This window comes from Glycine soja, chromosome 6 (assembly GCF_004193775.1).
Source record: "Glycine soja cultivar W05 chromosome 6, ASM419377v2, whole genome shotgun sequence".
NCBI classification, from domain to species: Eukaryota; Viridiplantae; Streptophyta; class Magnoliopsida; order Fabales; family Fabaceae; genus Glycine; species Glycine soja.
The window spans coordinates 10,832,886-10,860,855 of NC_041007.1; the positions used below are offsets into that span (position 1 = coordinate 10,832,886).

At 32.2% G+C, this 27,970-nt stretch overlaps 3 protein-coding genes across 3 annotated transcripts; all 3 read right to left on the reverse strand.

Annotated features, from left to right (window-relative positions):
- Positions 1-8,459: 8,459 nt before the first annotated feature.
- Positions 8,460-13,081, reverse strand: LOC114415572 (importin subunit beta-1-like). Its single transcript, XM_028380340.1, has 3 exons — positions 12,925-13,081; positions 9,774-12,193; positions 8,460-9,692 (listed from the first exon to the last, which is right to left on the reverse strand). The coding sequence occupies exons 2-3, from the start codon at positions 12,188-12,190 to the stop codon at positions 9,494-9,496; spliced, it is 2,616 nt and encodes an 871-aa protein (XP_028236141.1). The 5' UTR covers positions 12,191-12,193; positions 12,925-13,081; the 3' UTR covers positions 8,460-9,493.
- A 1,964-nt stretch (positions 13,082-15,045) lies between these two features.
- LOC114415574 (acyl-CoA-binding domain-containing protein 1-like) lies at positions 15,046-20,201 on the reverse strand. Its single transcript, XM_028380341.1, has 6 exons — positions 19,408-20,201; positions 18,875-18,980; positions 18,609-18,712; positions 17,381-17,472; positions 15,915-16,012; positions 15,046-15,651 (listed from the first exon to the last, which is right to left on the reverse strand). The coding sequence occupies exons 1-6, from the start codon at positions 19,890-19,892 to the stop codon at positions 15,472-15,474; spliced, it is 1,065 nt and encodes a 354-aa protein (XP_028236142.1). The 5' UTR covers positions 19,893-20,201; the 3' UTR covers positions 15,046-15,471.
- Positions 20,202-25,369: 5,168 nt separating this feature from the next.
- On the reverse strand, positions 25,370-27,941 carry LOC114415575 (thylakoid lumenal 17.4 kDa protein, chloroplastic-like). Its single transcript, XM_028380342.1, has 4 exons — positions 27,780-27,941; positions 27,470-27,606; positions 26,270-26,516; positions 25,370-25,819 (listed from the first exon to the last, which is right to left on the reverse strand). The coding sequence occupies exons 1-4, from the start codon at positions 27,889-27,891 to the stop codon at positions 25,596-25,598; spliced, it is 720 nt and encodes a 239-aa protein (XP_028236143.1). The 5' UTR covers positions 27,892-27,941; the 3' UTR covers positions 25,370-25,595.
- Between the last annotated feature and the right edge of the window lie 29 nt (positions 27,942-27,970).

The following is a 27,970-nucleotide window of genomic DNA, read 5'->3' on the forward strand; positions in this document are numbered from 1 at the left end:
ATGAGTAGTTTTTTCTTTTCCCTATTATATGGTCAGTAAGACGCACCATTGGCACATAACTTATCGAATGTGCTTGTCTATTTTTTTTCATGAATATACGGTTCATATTCTGAGGACACTTTTAATTTTACCTAGCTCTAATACCGAACACCACCACATTCACATGAATTGGGTGGTGAAAGCTGCTAAAATCTTGTCATAGATTTCAAAATTTTCCGTGGTACCTATCACCACTTTAGTGGAATGGTGCTTTTGGTCCTCACATTTCGGCTTTCGTCACACTTTTCTTAGTCAATGGATGGAGACAGACATGGAGAGTGGGCTACAGATAAATTCAAAATAGAGAGCAAGAAGAGAGTTGAATGTGGAAATGCCCCTTAGTGGGTGCACTAGCTAGCAAAAAAGGAGAGGGAACAGCTAGCATTACTAGTTTAATCCTACATTAAAGCAAGGAAATTGTTAACTTAATCATCCTTTAGGAGACCATAATGTATGTCGGTAATGATTGTTTCTAATGGACTAATTAAACTTACCAAAACTTTTTTCTGTTTTTAGCAAATATGGTATGTATAACTTGTAATGTAGGCAACAGAAGATTATTTGGCCTTAAGTAACACTAGACATATTCCCACGGCATATGTACCATCCTACAACTACAAGTACTATACAACGAAAAAGGTTCCATTGGTGTTAGAACTCGACAGTGCCCTAAGTACCATCAATAATATTCTTTGCACATATGATGAAGATTTTTTCCATGCACATGGATATCTTTATTTTGCTTGTGTCTTTGCCTGCATATCTAATCTTTGCCCATATACGCAATTGAGCATTCTAGATACCCGGAATTCCTTATATACTAATCACTGAGAAAGGAGAGCATTCTCATTTGTGTGGTTTAGCATTGCTCATACCAACAATTGGAATAAACTATACATTCTTTCAATAGGCAAAAACCAAAAGCAAATTACATAAATAATACTAAATACAATCAGGATTCTCTCTCTAAATTGGTTTCATTTTTTTGTAAAGGGGTTTGACTTCCATCACAGAATTGCAAAAATCTAGTGTTGGCGTATGCACTGCTTTTAATTGGAATAAACAGAGAAGGGTGCAATTTTTCTGTCTACTATTGCATATGTTGAACCATTTTTATCCACACAAAGACGTTACATATGTGAGTGACACTGTGTACTGAAATCTGGAACTAAAGTGTCAAGTAGATATTAATGCATTCAGTCACTACATAGATGCTCAAAGTGGAGATGCTGTTCATTTTGGATGCTTACTGTGATTTTTTTTGGACAAAATTCAGATACAATTTTTTAGGTGCTGTTTGTACTGTTTTCTAATTATAATTAGAGTTTCATCTCGATAATCTGTATAATTCTTTAATGTAAAATTTTATTATGCAGATTACCAAAATAAAATTCTAATTCTAATTGGAGAATGACGCAAACAACATTATAGAACTAAGATAGTTTTAGAAATGTATGTACACTTGGGTTCTGTCTAATGAGTGACACTATGTCATATAGTAGTCAAAGACTCAAAATTATAATTAGTGATTAGAAATGGAAGATTGATTAAAAAACTAAATATAATAGAAGGGGGAAACAAAAGTGAGCATGGCGAATCTCATTCACATCCAAACCACTGCTTTATGAGATAAACATTGGTGGCAGTCAGATGAGAAAAGCTTAGCAGCACTTTCTCTGAACTAATTTAAAAGTAAGAAAGTTACCCACATTTGATCCCTTCTCCATTAAAACTCAAAATTGTATGGAACATGGAAAAAACCTAACTTATCATTTTTCCCTTTGAACATGGCCACTTTGTACCTAGACGATACTACATATTCGTATGATGGCTTTTCAAGGGTCTCTCATGGGACAAAAATATACTTGTTAGATTAGTTACTGAACTTTTGGGGGGTTCGGAATCAAAATCATATCTTGGGAAAGCTAGCATTAAGTTTTGACTGCCTTGGTATTGTTTGGGTTTTGAAAGTGCATTTTCTCAGAAGTAATGAAAAAGATATTGAAAATAACTTCTGATTAATACTAGTATTACTATAATCTTATTTTTAATGTCTATATTTTTATGGAGAGATTCCCTCTCTGGATAAGTGTTTCGGTAGGTATACTCATGTGTAAGATTGAGTAAAAGTCTAATACAATTTTTTTATAGTAAAAATCGTACTTTTAGTTTTACTTTTTTTCTTGTTCTAAAAACAAGGCACCCTGGTAACAATGAGACTTTTTTTTATTTTTTTTTATTTCTACTCCTCAAGAGATTAACCTCATTCCGATTATAAGAATACTTGTTTGAAAAAAAAGAGTCATACATAAGCCAATAATAACTTGAATAAGACACACTTGAAAGCATAAAAAAGGCTAAATTAATTTGTAAGCCCTTGAATTATCTGGAAATCTTTAAATAAATTCTTATGCTTTGAAAGCTTTTAATTAGGTTCCTAACTTAACACTTCATTTTTGGAAAAATAAATTAAAAATGATTTTATTTAAAAATAAATAAAGTTTTAAAAAAATAATGAGATTTGTATAATTAAATAAATAAGGAGAAATAATTTTATTAATTAAAATAATGGTTTGAAGGAAAATAAAAAAATGTTTTATTTATTTATTTTATAGGGAGTGAAATACAATTTCTATTTATAAAATAATAAAAAATAAAGAAGAATAGATTAAATAATAGATTGACCTTAGTTATAAATAGATATATTAAATCAGTTTTTACATTTTAGATACATCTCTAGACTCTTTCTTCATCTCAATTTTCCTTTTCTCTTCTTTTTCTCTCAAAATCCTCTCTTTTTCTCACATACATCAAAATCTGTCTCAATAAAACTATAATTCCATACTCGTTAACCGTTGGATAGTTGTAAAATTTGAACACCAGATTTGGAACTCAATTTTGCACATTCCCACCGTTGGAATTTATGAAACAATGTCAATGGTGAGAGAAATATTCCTCCTATGAAGACAGTAAAATGAAGGCTCTAATCCATTTTTCTTCTCTCTAACGCTTGGAAAACATAACAGAACAGTTACGGGAAAAGCTTGAGGAATCATAGGAAACTGCTAGAGACACTGCTATCGTTGCCGGATTACGCACGTGAGCCCGCTTAGAGGTAAGGGATGAGTTCATCGCAATTAGGATTAGAATGAACATGCGTAGAGATTCTTAGAGGATTAAATTAAGGTTTTTTTTGGATGTTTATTGAATTCTATTTCTTCCTTTACGATTATAATTACGATATTATCATGTTTAACAGACCAATTGATATCCTGATGCGAATTGGTTGATAAAATTAAGTGTTCTTAATGTTTTCGTGTTTTTGGCCTATAATTTTGATTCTTTGATTTTGATATGATTATATGAAATTATTTGAGGGCTTTTACTCCTCATGTTGTGAGAAGCATTTTTGTATAAATTATTTGTATTTTGGACAAAATTTACTAGATTAACATGATAAATTGTTATATTGAGATCATGAAATTGTGAGTAAGCAACAAATTAAACCTGTGATAAATTGTAAGATACATGTGTATTGAGATATTGTGCATATTGAGTTGTGAGTTATAAATTGTATAATCACACAATTGTAAAACCATTTAAGGGCGATTAGTTTTTGCGTGATGAGTATTATGATGGGATCCACTGTGGGAACCCGACGAGTTGAATCACTTTGAGGCGCAACGAGTTAAAATGATTTTGAAAACAATTGAGTAGTTGTGTGTATTGCATAGTTCATAAGTAAAATCTATGTTTGTGCCATGTATATATTAATATTGTTTGATGTGTATATGATTCATGAGGTGCAATAACATGTTGTTTTGGGATTATACCATTGTGATTGAGAATAAGTGTATATGATAAATTGAGTATGTATTGAATTGTAATATACATGTGTATTGAGATGTTGTGAGCTATGAACTATACAATCACACGATTGTAAGACCTTTTAAGGGCGGTGAGTATTGTGATAGGAACCACTGTGGAAATTTGACGAGTTTAATCACAAGTGCGGCGAAATAAAATTATTTTGAGAACAATTGATAACTCGTGTGTTTTGTACAGTTCATAGATAGAGTCTGCGTGCTAAAATATTTTTTAGGTCGAACCTAAATCAGGAGGGAGAGACCCTAATGGACTCTTCGGAGTCTAAGCCTTGGGAGTAAATACACCCAATTTGAATATTCCTTTAAGTTTGTGTCAATTCCACATGGTTGGAGCATTCTCGCAAAATAGCGTGACCCTAATTGGTCTCCCTATGATTGTACCTAGTGAGAGTGACCTGACTTACCAGTGTGTGATCTGTCCAGTTGTGTATTCCTAGGCACTCAACGAGGTTTTTCATTGACATGGTACCACATTACATATAGGATTGAGTTTTAGTGTATCTGTTCCATAATGCCTGTGTAGTGACTATTGTGACTCGTTACGTGATGGTAGGTAATGAATTATGTGAGTGTAAGACATTGTGTTATACTTGAGGTGTGTTGTTCTGAACACGTGATTAATATGGAGGTGTAGAATGTGATTGTGTGATTAAATCCTTGAGACAAGTGATGTTACGAAATCAGTGGTAAGATGATGTGAATTGTGCTACGTTGAGCTTGTTATACTTATATTAGATATATGTGATTTTGTTTATCTCTATATGTTTAGGAATGTGATAACTTACTCTCTATGTGTTGTTTGTGTTTAGATCTTGTGATGATCTTGAACCTTGTGTTCGTGAGAGCAGATGGTTAGGTTGATGACTTTAAAGAACCTCGTGCTAGAAAACGTTGGGACACAACAATGTGATAGGATGTGACACTGGGACGTGAATTTCTATATTAATTGCATAAAATTTTGGACGACCTTGTTTTGAGTCGAGAATATTTTATTATTTATTTAGACAAGTTTTATTATGATATTAGAAAAGTGAATGTAAGTATTTAACCCTTTTGAAATATTTTTATTTAAATATATTTTAAAACTTTTAATTAATTTTGCATTCCTATTCCTTTTATTATTAGTATATATATATATATGTGGGATAAAGAGTGTCACGGTTAAACTTTTAAATTGTTTCTAATTGGACCCTTAACTATAATTTTATAAAGGTTCCATTAAGTAAAAATTAGTATATAACTATTTTTTTTTCAAATATTGATAAGTTGAAAGTCTAATTATTGAATAGATTCCTAAACTATTTTTATTTTTAGGCTGATGTAATTAACAAAAGTCTTACGAAAACCTAGTTAGGGACTTCATTAAAAATTAGTTATAAATTCATACAGTTGAAATTTTAAAAACTAAATTTAGTTTCCAACTCTTAGTTCTAGTTTTTTTTCCTAGGTTTTTCTTATAAATTGTTGATAATCTTATATTTTTTATATAAAAAAACTGTTACAACAATAATAGTTCTTCCATAAATCATGTATTTTTTAGTTTCTATTAATAAAAATTACATGAGTAATAGTGATAAAAAATAAATTAATAACAACAATAATATATGGTGTATTCTAGTCTGCGCAATATACATGATAAATATATTGATCATATAAAATAGTTTTATATTATCATTTGGTCACAAATAACTATTTACTAACTTTTAAGATACCTATCATAAAAATTAATAAATTTATCATATATATTATTTGTAATTAAATGATAATTTAAACTTATTTGACATATATAAATATATATTTGATAAAAACAATAATATAGTTATTATTACGAGAGAAAAATTATGCATTGATAGTGTAATCCAATCACTTAATTATAACTCATCATGTATATTAAATTTTATTGATTTTTAAAATAATAATTATAAAATATTTCAAACGATAATTTATAATTAAATCACGGTAAAACTGATTTACACCTTAGTGAATAAAGATTAAACTCTATTATTACTGTAGATGATCATATATTGTATGATTTGTGTTGGCATCTGTTGCAACTGTCTAAGCTCATTATGAAGAATAACCAAATAATTCAACCACATACTCACTAGAATGAAGAATAGGAAAGTGATGGAAAAATGACCTCGCCGGACGATGGTGGGTCCCTGCGTTGTAACTTGGCATGGACCCTTCCATGGTTTGTGTGAAGGGCACAAGTGTCACGACCAAACATGAGGAGATAGAGAAGATTAGGTGAAATGTGGAGAAGGACCAAGAAATATGACCAGACTAACAATTTCTAATGCTCTATTTAATAAATCTCACAATTCTCATATAAAAGTTTACAATACAATAATAATAATATAAAGAAAATTATATCAAGAGAAAAACTTTTTCTCTTAATCGATATCATTACAATATTTTTTTTAGTAATATCATTAAAATATATCACTACTTTAAATAGATAATTTTTTTTAACTCAAATCTCTTAATTTTTTTACTGACCTCTTAATTTATAAACATTTTCTAGTTGTGCTAATATCAATACTTAAATTATTCTTCCATATTTGGTAAACTTGCTCTAAAATATGAAACTTGTGTATAAATATCTACAAAATTTAAAAGATCGGTTTACTTTTATTAAATAATTGTCATACTTCTAAATTTATCAAATAATTATTACCTAACATAAAATTTTATAATAAATTTTAATAATATTTATGTATTTACCTCAACTAAAATACCCTATCTCTGCCACTGGGATCGAATCAAGTAGAATCAAGCAGTTAAATCAGGAACTGGTTTAATGATTGGTGTCTAGTCCATTACCTCTAAGAAACCATCCCATCTCATAATCTGTTGAAACAATGCAGAAAATTAGTTCGAAGGGATATTTTTTTAAGGTTAAATCGTAAATTCAGTCACCTATAACTCCTATTTCGAATAAATAATTTTGATTATTTTACCCGTTCATCATCTAAAGTTAAATTTTAATTTTTTTATGTGACACATTAGTGCTAAGATAAAACTTATATACACGGTTGACATTATACTAATGTAAAAAATAATAAATGATGTAAAAAATAAAATATTTTAATAAAAATTAAATTCATAATCTTTTTTATTCATAAACAAGATAAAAAGACACTAACACACTTATTTTGTTTAATTAATTCCATTAACATTATTTTCAGTGTACCATTAATCAAAAGTTATTATTTTTTAATTATAAAAATTTATAAATTATAAAATATTTAATATATAAATATTTTTAATTTTATTTTATATTTTTTATATGCTTTTATTTTGAATAATTTACATTTTTTTATTTCACCAATTTATAATTAAAATTTATTAATATGAAAATTATTTGGATTTTTGTAGATTGATATTAATGTGCAAATTATTTTTACTCTAATTATTGACATAAAATTAAAGATTTATATATAAATATTTTTTAATTTATAAATTTTCATAATATAAAAAATTAATGACTCTTGACTAATGATATATAGAAAATAATATTAATATATTTAATTAAAGCAAATGTCTAATGATATATAGAAAATAATATTAATATATTTAATTAAAGCAAATGTCTTCTTGATGTAAGGAGACCCAAATTACGAATTTAAAATTATAAAAGACGAAAATTTTAATCTAGCCTATTTTTTATATAATTTTTATTATATTTAAATGGTTTTCAAGTAAAAGAAACATGTATAAAGATACACATAAATATGAATGATTTTTTTACAAACATAAATATAAATTATTATCAATTATTATTTTATTATATTATAAATTTAGTCATTTATACTAGAGAACATCCAAATATAAATTATTATTATAAAAATAATTGTTAAATATAAATTTCACAATAACGTGGTTCAAACCAGTTAGATATATAAGAGAACATCCAAACTAATTACATATTTACAATGGAAAAAATTGACGACTTTCACATCTCATAAATCAATGTCAAGCTTAGGGACGTATAGATCGTAATTAGACTAGTTTTGAACTTACAATTTTTTGGATTCTCTGCAGTTGAAAACCAATTGCGTAAATAGATTATAGAATTGATTTGCCAAATATAAGCCGTAAGATCTGAACTGCACCACATACAGTTGCATTAGGACTTTTATTTTATTTTATTTGAGCCAACAAATTACTAAAGTCAGCATTTTCCCTAATTTTCAAAATCGGATTAGATCTATTAGTTGGATTGAAAACCAGGTAAGCTACTGGTCCATACAGCCGGTAAAATTGGCCAGCAATCGGTAAAAGTCAATTAAAAAATCCAGTTTGAATCAATATTATTTTAGAAAACAATCCACTTACATTCAAATATAACTACTTGCAAAATATCTTTTTAAGTTTATAGTTATTTCATTATCCGATTCAACATCCCAGTCGATTAAAGCAATTATTAGCAAGAACGAGAAAGCATTGGTTTTAACAGTGATCTCCGTCTACCAAAAAACAAGGGTGATCTCCAAATTTGGAACTTTGAAAGTGGCTAAACAACATATCTTAGTAACAAAAAGATTCACGTCACCAAATCATAATAAGATACAGGAAATATGACAAAATTACCACAAAAGTCGCCAACATTCACAAACTTTTTACTTAGACAAAAGAAAGATAACAGAAATATAGGCTAAAACCAGATGACTCCTTCCAACAATTGAAACAACAATCCACCACACTAAAGTTCTTTTGGTATCATCACAGTATATAGCAAGTTTCTTCTGTATCCCCAGGAATAGCCAATATATGATTTACATATGCATTTCAAAACAAAGGAATTAAAAGGTTGATGATTGCATGAATGCATGATGATTTTTTACCTACGAAACCAACTGAAATGTAAAAAAATGCATAATGCTAGGATGTAATCTTTCCCATCCTGGGTCAACAATCACAATGGATCCCCAGCCTAGAAAAGCAAGTATGGAGGAAAAAAAATTATATGGATGACCAAACAGCCTAGGGGCAATTATACACAATAGGATGATTAAAACAATGATTTTGATGCAGGTTAAAAGTCAGAAGAAAAAAAAAGGAAGAGATTCACTTGAAATAAAGCACTTAGGGTGGTGTAGATGAAAACTAGTTCGCTCAACCCTGCAAATTCAACCACTCAAATAACGCATGACCAGTTCCAGAAAAAACTGTTTTCAAGCTCAAATGGGTTTATCTTCTCGTAGCATCAACTCCAAACTCATCATCCAATTCCAACTAAAGAGTAGCTTAATTTCTCAATCAGGAATCAGTTGCATCCCCTTGGTCATTCAATCAATTTCATGAAGACCTACACCCCCATTTGCAAATTCATTGCTACCTTCTTCCTCTTGACAGACCTGGACTTAGTGGTGCTCATGCAAAAGTCAGTGATGCATTGGTGATGATGCAAGAGTTAGTGACAACTAGAAGACCTTCAGACTGATACCTTCTGTTGTCTGACCATGGAGACAAATTGACACATGCAATCCCAAGACCCACCTCGACACACCCAAATGCATGCAGATAGTTTATGACAATGGATATGCTAACTCAGATGAACCTCAAACAGATATAGCACGATTGATAGCCAACCTGGCCCACTCAGCAGATTCCTTAATCAAATGATCTTCAGAGGTCAAACATTCATTCAAAAAGTCTCTGCTTGACAAAGACTGCTGTATTAAAGAACCAGCATTGCTTCCAAGTGTATCAGCTAGATCTCCAAGGACTCCAATTGCTGTTTTCATAACTACCTCGTCCCTGCATTAAAAAAGGCAATGAAGTCAATTAAGAGTAATGAATACATAAAAAAGAAAAAATAAACAAAAAAAAAATTCTTACATGTCTTTTTCCACGTATATGCTATCCAAAAACTGGAGGATATGAGGTGCATAAGGAATCAAGAGCTGGGTCTTTGATGAATTCTTAAACCCTTGAAAAATCGCAGAATATGCCTCTAATATCCCATTTCTCAAGGAATTAATGTACTCTGTCATTTCATCATCAAAACCTGATGTGTGGGCATACATCTCTGCAGCAAGTTGTAGTGTGTTCATTGCATACATTAAGTATTTATTAAAGTTATCTCCTATTGCAAGTGCTATATCACCAATGCATGAGAATAATGGGGGCTTCACAGAACGGTGCAAATTATCACTTGACAAATTCTTGAGAAGTTGTGTCATAATCCCATCACAATAAGGCAGTATTTTTTCCTCCAATGCCCTGCATATGTCCCCTACCACACCAACAGTGACAGCACAAACTTGGTACTCCTCAAAGTTCTGAAGGTCCATCTCGAGAAACTTGTAAAATTCTGGCATGTACTTGGCAAACTCATGGCCAATCGAGTAGGCAAGGGCTCCGATGGCTAGCATCGCCTCTTCATGTGCAGTGGCATTTCTACAAGCAAAGACCCTGAAGAATTGTCCCATTATCTGATCAGAATACTGCAACAACAGATATTTGGTAGAATCTAAAGACCCTAGCTTCTGAATAATTACTTGCATGCATCCACAAAGAAGGCCTATCAATTCACTCTGCTTTTCTCTCTCATCAGATGAAAGATTTTGTACTTCAAGACATTTGTGCAGCTCCATCATGATGACAGAAACTAGTTGTACCACCAAAGAAGCTGTTTCATCTGTTGAACACCTTACTACTTCATTCAATGTTTCATATGCTGCAGTTCTCAATCGTGATTCTGTAGCATCCTCTCTGTGGGTAACAGTTAGAAGGGATTGAACAATTTCCTGAAAAAAGGGAGTTAGAGGAGATGTTGGTCCAACATCCTCATAACCCTGGGCAAGAAAATACAGAGCACCACAGGCCTTCTCAGCAACATTGGGAACATCCTTCATGCTTTGAAGGAGAACAGTAATAATCTGTTGGCAATTTCCCTCATTAATAATTGATGTACCAACAACTGAACTGTGAAGAAATTCGAACATTCGTCCCAAAGTCCAAGCAGTGGTGTCTTTCACATGGTTGTTTGGGTCCTTCACTAAGGCACTAAGCATAAATGGTAAGGCATGGTTAACAAGAGGAGCTAATTTGTCAGGTGAAGGCCCCTCCAAGATAGATCCAAAAGCATATGAGGCTGCCTCCCTTTGCCTCCAATCTGGTTTTGTAATATTCTCCTCAATGAAGGGCATTACCAGTGGCACAATATCATCTCCAACAGTACGAGCAACTAAACCAAGGCATGTACCACCTGCCATTGCAATATTCCATGCACCTTCGTCCAGATCCTGATCCTCTTCTTGTTTGAGTAATGTTTCCAACAGCAGAGGGATAAGTGCAGGAAGAGCTTGCTTAATAAAATAAAAACAAGGTATATCGGAGTCTCCATTGGAATCACCCATATATTCTTCCAAGATATCAGTCTCCTCATCACAAATTGTACTCCAAAATTCAATGGCTTGAAGAGCAACAGGCTCCTCATCACCCCTAACAGCCTTTTCTGTGATGTTATATATATCCTGGATGTAAGGAGCCAATTTTTCATAATACATGGCTGCAATTGAGACCAAACATTCAAAGGCTGCTTGACGTATTTTCACTTCAGGGCACACAGTTGTCTCACAAACAACTCTCATGATATAATCACGCTCCATATCATTGCCAAAATTAGCCTGAGCAAACCCAAGAGCGTTATATAATGCCCTTGTAGCAGCAAGCCTAACATCATTGTTCCCTTCAGACGCGTTCATACCTTGAACAACGGCAGTAAGTATTTTATTTACTTGGTCCTGATCAACAACCTGAGGAGATACCTCCTCACACAAATACCCCAGGGTCTCCAAAGTCGCTTGTTTGACATGAGAAGGTACTTGATGAATATTTGATAAAAGTGATCCTATCAGCTCAGGCCACTGTTTCTGAGGAAGCTCAATTCCAGCGACTTTAGCAATAACTTGGGTTGCTGTAGACCGAGCATCAGGTACAAGAGAAGAGAGTGTTTGTAGCAAGCATGACTTAACTTGGGTCTTTGCCACAGGGTCCAGCGACAACCATCTTTGGACCAATTCCTGCTTTCTGCTTTCATCCTTGGCATCCAAAGCATTTTTCAGTATCAAACCCGCCAACTTTCGGCTATCAACCGGTTTATCTTCACTTGCTAACTCTCCAGATAGAGAGACCAAGAATCCAGGAAGGTTTTGCTCCTGAAATTGTCGTAGACTGTCCTCAGCATGCTTCCGTACATTTCCGTCAATTGATTGAGCACTCAAAAGCACCTGGGTAACTTCCATTGCCATGCTCTACCAGATGGCACAAAACAATCAGCTCTTACAATTTCAGTCGAGTGAATCCAAAAAAAATAGGGAGCAATCACAATGAGTCAATCAAAGAAGCAAGTCTCTGTTAAATTATCCCAATCTCAGATCCAGAAATAAACTAAAAAGACCAGTGAACTCAGAATCCACACTGTATCAATATTATGACATTAAGCAGGAAAATAACCTATATAAAATCATGACTCCGGAACGAAGAAGCACAGAAAAAACCCTGGGAAACCTTTATTTAAATAAATTTCTCAAAAAAGAAGAACATGCCCTACATATTCTTAGATTAGTTGAAACGAGACACCTAATTTAGATGCTTTTTTCGATTTCTATAATATTGAAAACAAAAAAAAATTAAATCTGTAATCAAGTGCATACGGAATACAGTTTTAGCGGCCACAAGAACAGTTGACTTTGGCAACCGATTGTGTCTCATCATCTCACCCAAAAATCCGAGTGAGAAGTTATAGATTCACTCAACCACAGATCGAATCCGAGTCAACACAAACAACAATTCATATCGATCGCAATTCAAACAAGCAACAAAATCATCGAATCGAAGAACCCTAACATGATTGAAACAAAAGCAAACGAAAACCTAAAACGCCTAAATTCAAAATCAAAATAAAATAGCCAGCCAAACGGAGCGGAAAAGAAAAGTAAAAAAGAAAAAAAGAAAAAAAACGAGATCGGATTAAGGTAATTACCGGAAATCGGAGAAGAGATCTGAAGAACCAAAACGAAGGAGACTGAGAGTGAGAGTGTGAGTGAGAGAGTCGGAGAATAGTGCGAAGAACAAGAAGAAGATGAAGAAGCAAATTGCAACAGCGGTTACAATCGCAAGGAGCTAGGACTCGAATTAAAAATATAAAAAACAAATATATTTTTAATATTTATAAAAGCACGCGCTAATAATAATCGCATATAGTATTATCTTTTTTAACTAAGAAATGATTTATCTTTTTCTATAAAAGATTTGTTTTTATAAAAGATAAGATTTATTGGTATTATTTTCAGATAAATTAAAATTTTTAGTAAGATTTATTAGTATTATTTTCAGATTAATTAATGGATTAGTGATAGCGTGTGCTGGTACAGCGTAAAGGCGGTGTCTTTTGCCCGGGCGACGGGCCCGCGTTTGAATTGAATGAAATTATTGTTTTTGTTTTTGGTGTCACCCATAATCCATAATGGAAGGAAACCAATTTACTTCTACATATAAACCATTTTAATTAGTTATAAAAAAAAACATTTGAATTTTGATGGAAGAAAAGGTCAGTTATATCAAAGCCTATTATTATTCTTGTTCCATAAACAGATAAACTAATTGACCTTCATAGACCCTATCAACGGCTTCAATTTCATTCTTCTTTTTTGGTGGTGGGCTATTTTTTTTTTAAAGAAAATATTATGCCTAAGATTTTATTGGGACATCTATCATGCCTAAGATTAAGTGTGTAAAATTAATTTGTTTTGATTTAAAATCATTTAACTTTTTACAACAATCATAGGAATTGAAGAAAACTAAAACTTTCCTAAGGAATTTAAGAATTATTTAGGTCACTGACGATCAATACACATTTCAACTTTCAAGGGTAAAGTACACTCCTTCACTTTTAAAAATATTACACGGATATTTTAAATGTATATATTTATTGCTCTTAATTTTATATATTTGAATTTCCTACTCTAAATTTTTTACTCCTATTATTTTTATTTAAGTATTTAACTAGTATTTTATCATGTTACATTGCACAGGTTAAATATTTATTTTATACAACTAAAATTTATAATAAAAATATTTTTAAGTATATAAATTAGTTTATAGTTAAAATATGTAATTAGTAAATATATATTTTTCTAAACCACAATATCCTCCATTACTCACAATTTAGTTAAAGTAGGATAGGATTTTCACGGTAGGTGATAAAACTCTCCTTACAAATATTTAAGGCAATTGCATGCCAAACTCAATTGTTCCATGCCTTTGGTGGTCATTAGTAAATATATTTATACTTATAAATTATATTTTAGATTTATGATAAATAACTTATATTGACCATTATAATTATTTTTATTAATAATAATTTATTTTAAAAGATATTGAAATTCAAGTTATAACTAAAGATATTTGTTTGAAAGGTAAAAATAAAAATAGTAAAATGATAGATTAAAAAAGTGTTATTTAAATAATTTAGTGTTGATATTAAAATTAAATATCATATATACGTTGGAAACATGTTTGACTTTTGAAGATAAAATATATATTTCGAATTAATTTTGATATTGTTAAACAATTTAGTTGATATTAAAAGCATAAGATATTCAAATAGTGAAAATAAAAATGCTCATCCATTTAAAATTAACAAAAACGAAAAATCATTCTAACATTGTCTAAGAGGCGAGCAGTTTTGAAAAGAAAATGTTAATGAAAATTTTCTAATTTTTTCTAAAACATAAACTTACGGGAATCATAATGCTCTTTAAATAAAAACTGACCTTCAGACATTGGTGATGTCTGACACAAATTATATTCCGTAAGATATTTTTAAAACACTACTACATAGTATTTTTTTTAAACCATAATTTCTAACTTTTATTTTTTTTTTATATTTTCTTTCACTTTTATTTTTAATATGTTTATTCATTTTTTTACATTTTTTAAAATAATTCATGATTTTATGTCAATTTATACATTTTAACTACTTCAACAACTAATTTTACCAAATACTTGTAATATTAATATGAAAAAAATATGATTTATAATATTTGACACAAATTTAAATTACATTATTAATTAAAACATCAGATTCAACATAATCACGACATCATTATCAATCAAAGATTTCACTGCGGATAATCTTAACACCATTTGAAGACCTAAAATAACCCTGTAAAATCTATATCGCCTTCAATAGAAGGGTAGAAGGTTTTCCGAGGAAAGAATATCGTTTAAGATTCCCTTTCCCTGGTACTATTTCTAGTTTCCGTGTATATCTTTATCCATGAAATATATAAGAAATGAGAGCCAGATTTAAAGAGCTGAGCAGAGGAAACAATAATAGAACAGAATACAACCTAATTAACTAACCATTACCTAAGCGGTGCATAGGCGTACACTAGACTGAAAAGGGTGTATACACCATCATGAGTAAGGACAAAAAAAATCAAGTTATATAGACACGAACATCCTCTTGGGATTTGGCTAAAAGGTTGTATTGGCCAGAAGCTGCAACAAGCAAACAATCAATCAATCAATTTACTTCTTCCCCCACATGCTGCATGCATGGCCAGTTTGACTCACAGATGTCACGTGGTGAACTCCCATCATTATCTTTTGAATATATGTCTGCATTATGCTTCACTAAATACTCAGCTATGGCTTCCCTCTCACATGTAACAGCGTAATGCAAGGGAGTTTGTCCATCATTGTCCTTCCAAAAAAGAAAACACAGGATCGACATAAAGTGGCTAAATAATAGACATTAGTGTCAATAACTGAAACAAGCAAATAATCTCCCAAAGCCTAGGCTAAACTCTGAGATTATGCAATTCTTGCAGTAAACAATAATGCCTTGTTCAAAATCCAATTAAGGTTCTGCTCTATTCTCACTCTGAAGAGTTACGGCAATGCCAATACAGAAATATAAGTAGTCCCTGACATTAACACATCTAAAGCATATACGAATGAGAATACCTTGGCATTCACATCAGCATTCTTGCCAACAAGCAACTCTGTGACATTAAGGTGGCCACGATCCACAGCCCAGTGTAATGGTGTCCGGCCCTCACTGTCTGCATTCATTTCAAAAATGCTCGTTGATAAAGAAAAGCAAATATAGCAGTAGTAAAGAAAAGGCAAATATTAATTTGCAGGAGACAGCAAAATATCAATCACAATGACAATGCTGAGGATCCTTTTAGGACTCATTGGCAATCAAGAGAAGAAACAATTTCCTCTACATCCCTATATATTACCTGATGACCAATGTTGCTGTATCCTCTACAGGAAAAATAATCAACAATTTGCATATTGCAAATTAGCTGGGATTATAGCTAATTCCCTTATTATGAATCAAACTTTGTGAAAGAGAAGAGCAACCATAGTGATTATAGCTACTTCCCTTTCTATGTTTTAAATTTTCACATTTAAAAAAGGATACGAAACACTGAATCACTGGTATTACTCCACCCCCAAAAACATAGGAACCAGGATATCAAACTGGAAAAAAAAGTAAATTGAAGGCTGGACATGTGAAAAGACAGTTTTCTTCAATTCAGCTAATATTCATAATAAAAAGGAAATTCCTAGAGCAAGTCCTACAAGATTTATTCCTTTTGTGTCACATCGGTTATCAGTCATTTTTCTATCTTCAAATACACCTTCAAGCAGGCTACATAGACTTGTTCACTAAAATTGAAACTCCCTGCTTTCAATAATCAAAATCTGGTTATTTAGTAGTTATGGTTATGATTATTTGAATAAGCAAACCATGAACAGCCCTAATCACCAATGCATTGAGAGGCTACCCATTAGATGGAGCCAATGGAACACGGAGAAGGCTATCAGCAAGATAGAGACCCATTGAAGGATGAGATAATATGATGACTTATAGCCAAGAGAAGAAAGGATTCTCCGTCTGATGGAGCCAATCCTGAGGGAAAATTCGCCCTCAGTGTATGGTTGATGTTTCTGGACTGTATGCATATTTTAACAGGTGATAATTATCTTTTAGATGTTGAAAATGTAGATAAGACTAATGAAATTTAGGTAACAGAAAATACAATTTGTTTTGAGAAAGGGTCTTGCTAACCATGTTTTTGAGCTAGTTAGGCTTATCAGGCTAAGTAGTGTTTCAATTAGCTCAGCTTGTGAGCAGATTATGGCTTGGGTTTTGGGTTGTAACTCATAACAAAAGTAAAAAAATGTAGCACCTGCCTTTGGTTTTAAAAACAGTGAAAATGAATTTACTCATGTTAGGCTTGTCACGCAATGCTGCTGAAATTTAGATAAATGTTGTCTTGCTAAATCACTGACTGTACCTTTTCACTGCAAGCTTTTATGAAAAGCTTGGCCCATTCAAAAACCAAAACAATAAAAAAAATTATGACAACTCACAGCACAGTTACACATGGAAGAGTAAATAGCTACAAGTAACTCACCCTTTAAATTCATTGAAACACCATTTTCAATACACTTGAGCAGATTAGCCATATCTCCTTCCCTGGCAAATCCATGAATGGCTTCCATTTGTCTGTAAAGGAAGAAAATTAAACATCGATATGTCTATCAATGTTTTGTTCTTTGCAGAAACAGTACCATTTTGATGATGAAGCACCTGACTACTGAGTTTTACTACTTCATAGTTGTTCAAAGTTTATTATTCATCAAAAAAATATCCTCAATAATTATTATATTAAGTTTGACAACTTATAACTTCAAAAACCTTGTGATAAGCTCATAAAATCCCCCAAAAATGTCAATGGTTTAAGGAGTTCAGTAATAGGTGATGATTGATGTTTAGCGTAAAGACAAGATGATGTAGAAGAAAGAGGTCATGAGACATGAAAAGCATCCAGATTAAAAATAAACACTTGAGAAGGATTTGTACTAGTACCATCAAGTAAACGATAGAAACAATTCCAAAGATTCTATGCTAGCCTAAATGCTTAGAAACTTCAAACTTGTCAATATAAGAATACTTTATTAAGTTCAATACTTGTTCCTCCCAAACAAACACAAAACTGCATTACACAAGGATTCCAAACATTAAAAAATTACACCATATGCTACTTCCATTTTGCAAGGAAAGGTAGTTACAAAATAAAAGTTAATGCTAAAATTACCTGTGAGAGATAAAATTACTCATGTTTTAGTCCTACGAGATTTCTCAACGCTATTTACGAATTTTTTATTTATTTATTTCAAAGTTCTAAAACTATCATGCATATAAAGCATATTCATTTGTAATCACAACTTACTAATGTGTACTTCCTAGGAAAGTCACCAATATCTAAGGAAACAGTAAATTTTTGGATTTAGATTTATAAGGTTTTGATACTTTGTTTTCTACAAGTAAATAATGCAATAACTTTGTATGGAATTCTCTCTCAGTGGGAATTTTATCCACCTATTTGTTGTTAATTAATACTACCATTCCTTGCAAATGAGTAAAGAAACTAAAACCCTTAAACTTATTTAATACTACCATTCCTTGCAAATGAGTAAAGAAACTAAAACCCTTAAACTTATCCTTTCAAGATACCCCACCATTCTAAATATCAGAGTCATCACAGGAACATCAATATAATTACATTTAGCATCACACACAGAATAAATTAGTGACTTGTGCACTAAATCTCATACAATTGATAGTTTTAGGAATCTTACGAGTCACTGCCATATTCCTCTTCATAAACAAAAGTGCTGAATACGGGGCCCATTGGTCCCTTAGCCTCTGAACCATGTCCACCACTGTCGCCGCTTTTATTCCTCTGTTACAGAAACTCCAGGAGTTAGGTAGAGCAATGCAAAAACAAACACACAAAGAAGGTATTTAAACATACTACTTTCATTCTAAATATAATTTTTCTTCCTTTTGAAGAAAGTAGTGATTCATCCATCGAGGCACAAGAAGAAACAGTTTATTGGCTCACCAAAGATGAACCATCAAGCCAAGTAGGATAGATCTCGGTCACAATATCAATGTACTTCTGCATTGCATCTTCAGGAGGCATAGCACCCAATTTCTGCCACGCTTGCCTACAAAAGGAAGATGAGACAGGCAACGAAATGACCTTATTTGAACATTTGCATACAATATTCAATAATAGCACATAAGATATTCCTCACAGTCTCATGCCATTAAGCTGCAGAAAAGAAAGAAAAAAAAAAGTAACTATTATCTATACAAAAAGAAAAAACCAAAACAGAAAAAGACGAAGAGGATTTGTAGTTGTAGACTTGTAGCGTGAGTCTCAGCTTTAATAGTACAAACTACAAATGCATCCAAAACAAGCTCAATGATCGCCAATCCCACATTTCACACATTGCTATATAAACACACGGAAGAGCACAAGAGATCCCTAATTTACACTCTCTTTTTTTATTCTTTCTTTTCCTCTACGGTGTCACGTGTGTGGAGAAAGCAAGTATAAGAACAGAGAGTAGAGAATAGCGAAGAATATACCATTTGGCACGTGCGGTCATTTTGAGGGGCGAAGGCTGGGGCGTGCTGCAGGGACCTTCGGTGGCAATCTTGTAAAGACCGTAAAGCTGTAGCTGCACGTCGCTCGACACCTTCTGCGATAGCCGATCGGCGGCGGCGGCGGCCACGAAAGCCGTCGCGGCGCTGAACGCCTCGTCCAATTCGGTGCTCTCCACGCCCTCCCAGTCGTCGTCGTAGTCGCCATCGCTGTCGATCCTCACGCTGCCGTGCTCGGCCACGACCGACTCCTCCTCGAAGGGGCGCGCATCGGAGGAAACGGCGTCGTCGCGCTTCAGAGCATCCTCGAATTGTTCCGCGCGCGTGGCGGTGGTTTCGGCGGCGGAGGCGCGCGTGACGGTGAGATTGTCGTCTTTGAAGGAAACGACGATGGAGATGAGCTTGGCTAAAAGGTAAGAGAAAATGAGGCCGACGAGAATCGATTGGAGGAGGGACTGCCACTCGGCCATGGTGGATGACGAAAGGAAACCCTAGAAAGTGGGAAATTTGTGTTGTTAGGGTTGTGTGTGAGAGTGAGCTGTAGACTAAAACCCTAGCGCGAGAGGAACCAACTTGGGAGTATTGGCGGAGAAATTGAGGAACATTGCGGAGGAATTTTCAGAAAGGACCATGCGCTGGCTCGGTGGGAAGAAGTGAGAGGGTTCTTTCTCGTGTGTTGTTGGCGCTAGGGCGGCAGTTATCGGCTGCTTCCAGGGTTACCTGTGGGTTTATAGTATATCCGTTCCGAGAGCGACACGTGTTACTTATGTGCGAGATCGCCACCGACGATTGGTGATTCAAAGGGTTAAAGTGGATGGAAAAAAGGAGGAATATTTTTGCTTTTATTAATGAGATGGACCACGTTGTTTAATGCACTTCGTTTTTATTTCGAATTTTCGTAGTCCCAAGAAGTGGCGTTTTTGTTCAGTTTGCTTTCATTATATACGAATATAAAGGACTATTTTGTTGTTCTCAATAGGATAAAATCAAAAGAGGAAGTAGAATAAAAGGAGACGATAAAAAGAGCCAGATAAATATTTATTTTATTTTACTTTTAGATCACATATATTCTATCAGATATATCTATTCGAATTAGATAAAATTATTACTAATTTTATCGAATATCATAAGAAAAATTTAAATCAAATCTTTACATTAATAAAAGTAAAAGACTTTGAGTCAAACTCTTGTACAACTCAGTCTAATTTTTTTTACAGTAATTCTTTTCTATTGAATCTATTTCTTCTATTTTTACTCAAAATAAAGATAATTTGTAATTAAATTATTCAGACGGCTAAGAAAAATTATATGATCAACTTTTAAATTGCAATAATTTTGGAGTAAATAGTCAATTTATATTTTACAATTGAGAATTTAGATGTTGTAATCTATTACATAATAGTATGTTATATATTTTTATGTTTATTTTTCATTTATTATATATTTTTATGTTTATTTTCATTTATTATGTATTTGAATTTGAATTTTAACATTTATTTTGATATATTATTATTATTTCCATTCTAGCTATTTTTTTCAATTCTGTTATTTTACAACTAACTTAGCTATTAATAATTTTCAACAAATGCAAACAGTGATTGACATAATGAAAATATAAGATCTGGAAAATATACAAAAGTAATGTGTGAATAAGCATACTGGGGGGATTTTTATTTGCTTATATTTGCTTAGTGAGAAATTTTATTAGCAACCAAGATTAGTTATTTATTTTACCTTTGTTTACCTAATTACTGCTTGGTTGGAGAAAAATAAAGGAGACCAAAGAGATCAAGAGGTTTTTTTTTTAAAAAAAACTTTTTTTATTTGATTTAATTGTTAGGAAGGGAGGGGAATGGAGAACAAAATCTCTCTTTATCTGATTTTTCTCTCTTCCAATATGAATGATTTGGAGGAGCCGGGAAGGAAAAGAGATTTACATTTCAATTGAAATGATTAAGATGTCTTTATTTGTATTTTGAAATTTAAAATTACAAGGATAGAAAAATAAAATTATTTTAAAAACTCCTCCTTTCCCTCTGTGATCCAAAAAAAAAAAATTACCTCCCCTCCTTTCCATCAAAATCTCTCCCCTTTCATTTTCTCAACTAAAAGAATTGTTTAATAAAAAAGGAAGTGATTCAGAAAAGGCAATTTGAAAACTAAAAGGAGCTACAAAAGTGAAAGATTTAAAAATTTGAGGTGACAAAAATAGGTTAAATTCCTTGGATTAGTGGGATAAGATGGATTGATCCGTGGACTTAACCCCTGTTGTCCATTAATATTTAATGTATATAAAGTAAAAATGAGTGCTGTTTTAAAAGGAAATGAATTAGTGTTTTTTAATATTTTTTTAAGATTTTACTTTTCTTTTAAAAATATTTAGTTGGGTTTTGACGGAACAACGGCGAACCACCTCTATGTACTTATTCACTTTTTACTTTCCATATTTCTATTTCTTTCTTATCATATAATTGATCACATTATTTTTTTTCCTTTTTATCTCTTTAGATATAGATATTATACTTTATTTGATTCAATTGAAATATTCAGAGGAAAAATTTATCATCCATAATAATTTCACAAGGTTTAAGAAATATCATACTTAAATAAAATAATCAGGAAAATTTATGAAATGGCATGTATTAAGCAAAAAATAAATTAAATAAAATTTATAATAATAGACATCAATGTATAAATAAAAATATTATACAATATTAAATTTTTTACATCTTACTTAAAAATTAAAAAATACGGACAGACACACTAGTTTGTGTAGTATTTTTTTATTTATCTACACTTCATTTTATTTTTAATTTTTCTTTTATTTATAAAAATATACAAAAGTAATGAGTAAATAAATTTCTGAATTAGTTAACAGCGTAGTCTATTGGACATCAATATGTCGTGATAAGTTGGTCACTAAATTGTGTATTGACCAATAGTGATAGCATAAGCTTATCAGCAAGCATCCTCACTTATAAAGGCATTGGAGTGGTGGTACAAGATAATATAAAGTGAAGTGGAATGATATTTTAGTGTAAATTATTGAACTATAATAAGATGATTCTTTGCATGTATCTCTCGTCTTATTTTATTTAATATTTAACTTTTTGTCTCTCTAATTTGAGAGATCTATAATGGAATAAAAATCACCCATATTGTTATAACAATTTTGCCCATTTTACAGTATAGTTGGAATACGAAGTGGTGCATGATTTTATCGGGAGAGAGAACACAAGCTGTATTAATCCAAATTATCATATAATTCATAGAGGGAGCCAAACCTGTTGTTGGCTATTGGCTAATGCTGATGTGAGTTTAGGCCATGGTTTTTCACCATTATTGGTCTGTGTCACAGGTTATACCAAACAATTTTGGACGCATCAACAATGTCGTTCTTGCTCGGTTGCTGACATATTCATCCTATCATTTGCATGCATCGTGCACCATTTATAGATCAAATTTTATTAATTAAAGTACTCTGATAATGAGACTTCGTAGGCATCCTGGACTCTAGCGTTTTTAGTTGTTATTATTTAAAATAAGACTAAATTAGAATAATATAATTACAAAAAATTTCGTTCCATATGATGTCTAAATAATGGAGCAGAAGCTTTATTTAACTCATTATAAAATATCTAAACAATAAATAATATTTTTAATCTGTTTTCTCCAATCTTTTTATTCCATTCCATTTAATATTAGATATTCAATCGAAGCCAAATATTCTTTGCATATGTTTTGAGGAATATATATGGATGGCCAATGGTAAGGGCTTAACCTATAACTGCCACCATAACTGATCACTAGAGCCATCTCCAAAAATCTTAGGATCTCAACTAATACTTAGTAGTAAGACAAAGACAATCAAGTTATCCCTTATGACAGAAGGAAAAGGCCATACATACCCTGAGACCTGGCTTTGCCTATACATGATATGTTGTCTCTTTATCTCTCAAACTTTATTTGAGTTTTAAAGTTTTATGGGCACCGGGGAATTCTTGGGTAGACATAACAATAAAAATTAAATCCTTGGATACTTATTTGATTCCATTCTTATTTTGATGGGAAAAAATCATTTTAACCAGGGGTCAGGTTAGATTCATGTTTGGATACGTTACTTCCTGCCACGTCCCATCCACTATATATATTGTTATAATTATTCATAATATAGTTATATATTTATATATGATTCCATTATTATATATATATTATATGTAATTGCTAATTATATAATTATTTTCCTACTATATTATTTATAATTATTTTAATAGTTAAATAAATGATATTATAATTATATTATTAATTATAACAAAATTAAATTATACATTAGCTAAAAAATATAATTTAATTTTTAAATATGTTTACATTATTTGTTTTTATTAAATTATATATAATGATTTTAATTAAAATATATTTAATAACTTAATCTATGGCTTATTTAAAGTATACGAATAAATAATTTTTTTAAAAAGTGAGATGGGTTCCTACGAGTTTCTCCAAACTGATAAAATCCAATGAAGATGGAATTGGGTTTTATTTTTTCACTTTTGCCTTTTATAAACTTGAGACCGTCGCACCTTTTGTAGGGACGCAAATGGAATAATCCGTCCCGACCCACCCCTTCTCATTCCTAATTGGGGGTGTAGGAATAATTGCTCTCACAAGATTTTATTTATTTATTTGTATATATGTGTAATAAAAAAATTGTCCCCCCAAAAAATAAGAATTAGTCCCATAAGATAACTTTTTTTAAAATGTATATAAAAAAATATGAAATAAAAAAAAGAGAATAAATTGATATTAATTTTTTTACTTTATCCTTTTAATTTTTATGTTTAGTTACTATTTTGTCATCTAATTTACTTTTTAGATTTAATTTGATTCTCTTATTTTTAAAATACTCAATTTGGTTTCTTTAACTTTAAAAGGTTCTTTGTTAAAAAAAAATTAAAAGATTCAACTAGGTTATTTATTTTTTAAACTGAATTGAATTTGATTCTATTTTCTTCCATTGCCTCAAATATTTTAGACTTTTCTTGTCATGTAAAAATTTATAATATTTTTATTTTGTAAAAATATTATAAAGTATTTCTTATTCCACGAAAAATGTTTGGACCCCCACTAGGTAACACTTTCGGCATTGGCAACAATAAGAGATATGATGGAGGATGACTACACCCATCAAAGACACGAGGTACACATTCATAAATCATGAGCTAGTGCAGGACATGTAGGAACGATTAATTCTCTCTTATGTTTTTTAATCGATCTTGGTCAATCTGATTCCCAATCACTCTCCCCCAAATGGCAACACTGTGGAGAGGGAGAAGCTAATCAGTTGATTCATGAGCAGGCTCTATTGATCAAAAAGCAAAACCGGATGAGAGTTCAAGATTGTAGGCACAACATGTTGAGATGTCTACAACAACCCTTCCCCAGAATTCCAATCATGCCACCTAAGCCTTCGAACATTTGGTCACCTATCCTTTTCACAAGGAATGACGCAGGGAACCCAAGCAAGCCTCATGGCCATATATAAGGCAAAAACCAAGAAAACCGTTGAAGGATTATATCTCTAGACTCTAGTTTCTCCTAAGAGGCTCTGCAAGTACAAGATTTAATGCCCGGTGTCAAGCTCCATCTAGGTTGCTGCCGGGAACTCCCTAAAATAAAAACAATTATTTTATGTCTTGCAAATTTCAAGTTTCAATATTTGAATGACATAATACCACCGGAGGGTACTCCACAACACCATATTCTTTAAGTTTAGTTGTAACCTATGTTCTTGTAAACGAAAAGTCTGCCCTTTGCTTCTAAACCATGCTTCCTAAATTGATATTTGAATTTGATATTAGTAATAGTACAAAATAAAGTTTAATAAACAATTTCTTGGTGACTGGTGAAGACTGAAAAGTTAACAAGGTTGGAAAGAATCAACGAGATATAGTAAAAAAAATACAAGTAGAATTATTAATTATACCAGCGTCTTCAATTTGTATGTTAAAATCACAGGGAATAATATAAGTTATACAATATCATACAGGAAAAGCAAGGAATTGAATTTAATTCTGGACGTAGCATTCATCCACTAGTTACCCTCATCAAAATATTTGTGTCATGTCATAGCATAGCAGCATACTAGAAATAGAAGACAGTGAAGACTTTGCTTTTCATCGACATCCTAGTTCAACTCTCCATTCATCACCAATGGTCTTATTTGTGCATAGTTTCTGGAGATCAATGTAACCAATGATAGTGTCCTCGAAAACTGCATTGTCCAGCTTAGCATCATCAAAGGTGGATCCTGACAATACCGTGTTCTTAAATATAGCTCCTTCAAGATCAGCTTTCTCAAAGTTCACACGGTCCAAGACTGCATTTGAGAAGTCCACCCCTGTAAAATATCCTTGGATCATTGTTTTGTCTAGTTGGCAAATAGCATGTTGACATGCAATTTTGGAAATTGGAACTTTATTCAATAAAATATCCACAAGCTCGCCATATTCCTTAAAGTTTGGGGAAGAACACTTTCAAGAATGAATATAGGTGAGTCATTCCACGCTCCACAGGTTGACATAAGCTCCATGATAATTATCAGAACATCTCTTAATCAAACAGATTTCCAGTTTCGTGAAAGATGAATAATATCAAGGTAGTTTTATATCTTTTACCATTCTAGCTTGTAGATTGCTCTAAAAAAAAGGATATTCTTCATAAATATTATGGCCCAAATGTTCAGGATAGTAAGATTGTTGGAAAACTTAAAATTTGTCATCTATAAAGGCTGACGAAGTGACAAACTAATCTAACATTTAGTTGATTTTGCACAAGTAAAAACTGTTACCTTTAAAGCTGGCACCAGCAGCATAAGCCTTTGACATTACAACTTCTGTCATATCAGCTCCATCAAACTTAGCATCTGACATGAGTGCAGCAGACAGGGACTTCCCCTTAAGGTTGGTTTTCTCATTTGTGAAATCACATTGCCGGAGATCTAATGGTTTATCATATACACCATTTGCCTGACCAATTGTGTTGCCAACAAATGCACGCTCACAGCGATTGGGCTCAGTTGACAATGGGGGAAGCCTCTGCAAGGAAAACATAGTGGGTGTTGCATTCTCTCCTCAACTGCTTCTTTTGAAGACATGTGTAAATCACATTTGTCTTTCACAAATTTAAACTTTTGCTAACATTTATAACTGACATGACACGTTACTAAAACTGAATAATTTGAAAATTTTATTTTTATCAGAGAAGAAAAGAAGAATATATTATGAAAATAGGCCTTGTGATTCCCCGAGGCAAGTCAAATCTGCAAAGTTGTGAAGGACATCAATGTGAGGCTCTTAGGATTTATTCAAAAGACCATCAGAATAATGAGAGAAATGTTTCTGAAGATAGTCTAATTTTAACCAAACTTGTAATAGGCTTCCTAATCAAACCCCACGTATAGAAGGAACCATACTCCAAACAAAGTAGTGTGGTTTGCCTCAAGTGTCCTAGCATGTCAAAAGCTGAGTGTTATAATTTGAACATATTTGTTGCCTTCAACAAAATTTAACTATTTCATCAATCATCATACATCCTCAAAACCATAAGCTATCCATCATTCCTTCCTATGGTAAGTAGGTAACCAAAGAAAAATCACCTTATCAGCTGTAACGACCGAATATGTTGATTATATCATGTTAACTGAAAGGAATCAAAAGATACATTGAGAGAGAAACCACTTCATTTTTTGCAACCTTAGTCGATCATCTTGACAGTTCCACAAAGCAACTAATGAACAAACAAACAAGTGGTCTCCTTTAACTTGTGTTTGCAAATGGGAGCTTAAAAGTGAATATTGGGAATTCAAGGCATATCAATCCCAGCAGTTTTCTTTCTAAAATATGAAGTTTAATTACATGACTGCAAGCAAGTCAGGCAACCCCAAGAACCTAGCAGTCAATTAATTATTATATGATTCTTTGTTGAACTTCCATAGATCAAAATAAGATATCCTAGCAAATGCATTTAAAATTTTAAGCTCAATTAAAACCTGAGTAGCAGCAGTAACAGGAAATGCAGCAGAAGTAACAGCACAAGCTGCAAGAATACCACAAGCCACGCCCTTGATTCCATTGAAATTAAACAAACCTCCTTTTTTCTGATGAGATCCATCAAACTCAGCCACTCCTACGAAACACCAGGCACACTACTCATTCTAGATAACTTTGATGTGGAGATCGATAACTAAAAGTGGATTTTAGATAGCACATTGATAGGTTGGAATGAAGCAAATTACTAAGCAATAAGCATTGTTTATATCATATAATACAACAAATTAAATAAGAGAGAAAGAGTTGGACCAGAGCAAGAAATTCTGAGTGTTGAAGCTGAAGGGGTGAAACATGGGCGTTTTGTCGAGTAATTGGGTTTGGAGAAACCGTTTCGTGGGAGTGGAATTGAAACATTGGCCATTGTTTCTCTCTTCACTTCAGTGTTGGAGCTTCCAGACCACTCCGCCAATGCTTTATCCGCGGATAAATATGTCACGTGG

Coding starts and splice junctions, on each gene's coding strand:
- LOC114415572 (XM_028380340.1), bottom strand. CDS start 12,190: ATGGCAATGGAAGTTACCCAGGTGCTTTTGAGTGCTCAATCAATTGAC. Junction 9,693..9,773: donor ATATACGTGGAAAAAGACAT/GTAAGAATTTTT, acceptor TTTTTAATGCAG/GGACGAGGTAGTTATGAAAA.
- LOC114415575 (XM_028380342.1), bottom strand. CDS start 27,891: ATGGCCAATGTTTCAATTCCACTCCCACGAAACGGTTTCTCCAAACCC. Junction 27,607..27,779: donor ACTCAGAATTTCTTGCTCTG/GTCCAACTCTTT, acceptor GGTGTTTCGTAG/GAGTGGCTGAGTTTGATGGA. Junction 25,820..26,269: donor TGCTGGTGCCAGCTTTAAAG/GTAACAGTTTTT, acceptor GATATTTTACAG/GGGTGGACTTCTCAAATGCA.
- LOC114415574 (XM_028380341.1), bottom strand. CDS start 19,892: ATGGCCGAGTGGCAGTCCCTCCTCCAATCGATTCTCGTCGGCCTCATT. Junction 18,981..19,407: donor ATGACCGCACGTGCCAAATG/GTATATTCTTCG, acceptor TTCCTTTTGTAG/GCAAGCGTGGCAGAAATTGG. Junction 15,652..15,914: donor ATGCTGATGTGAATGCCAAG/GTATTCTCATTC, acceptor CTTTTTTGGAAG/GACAATGATGGACAAACTCC.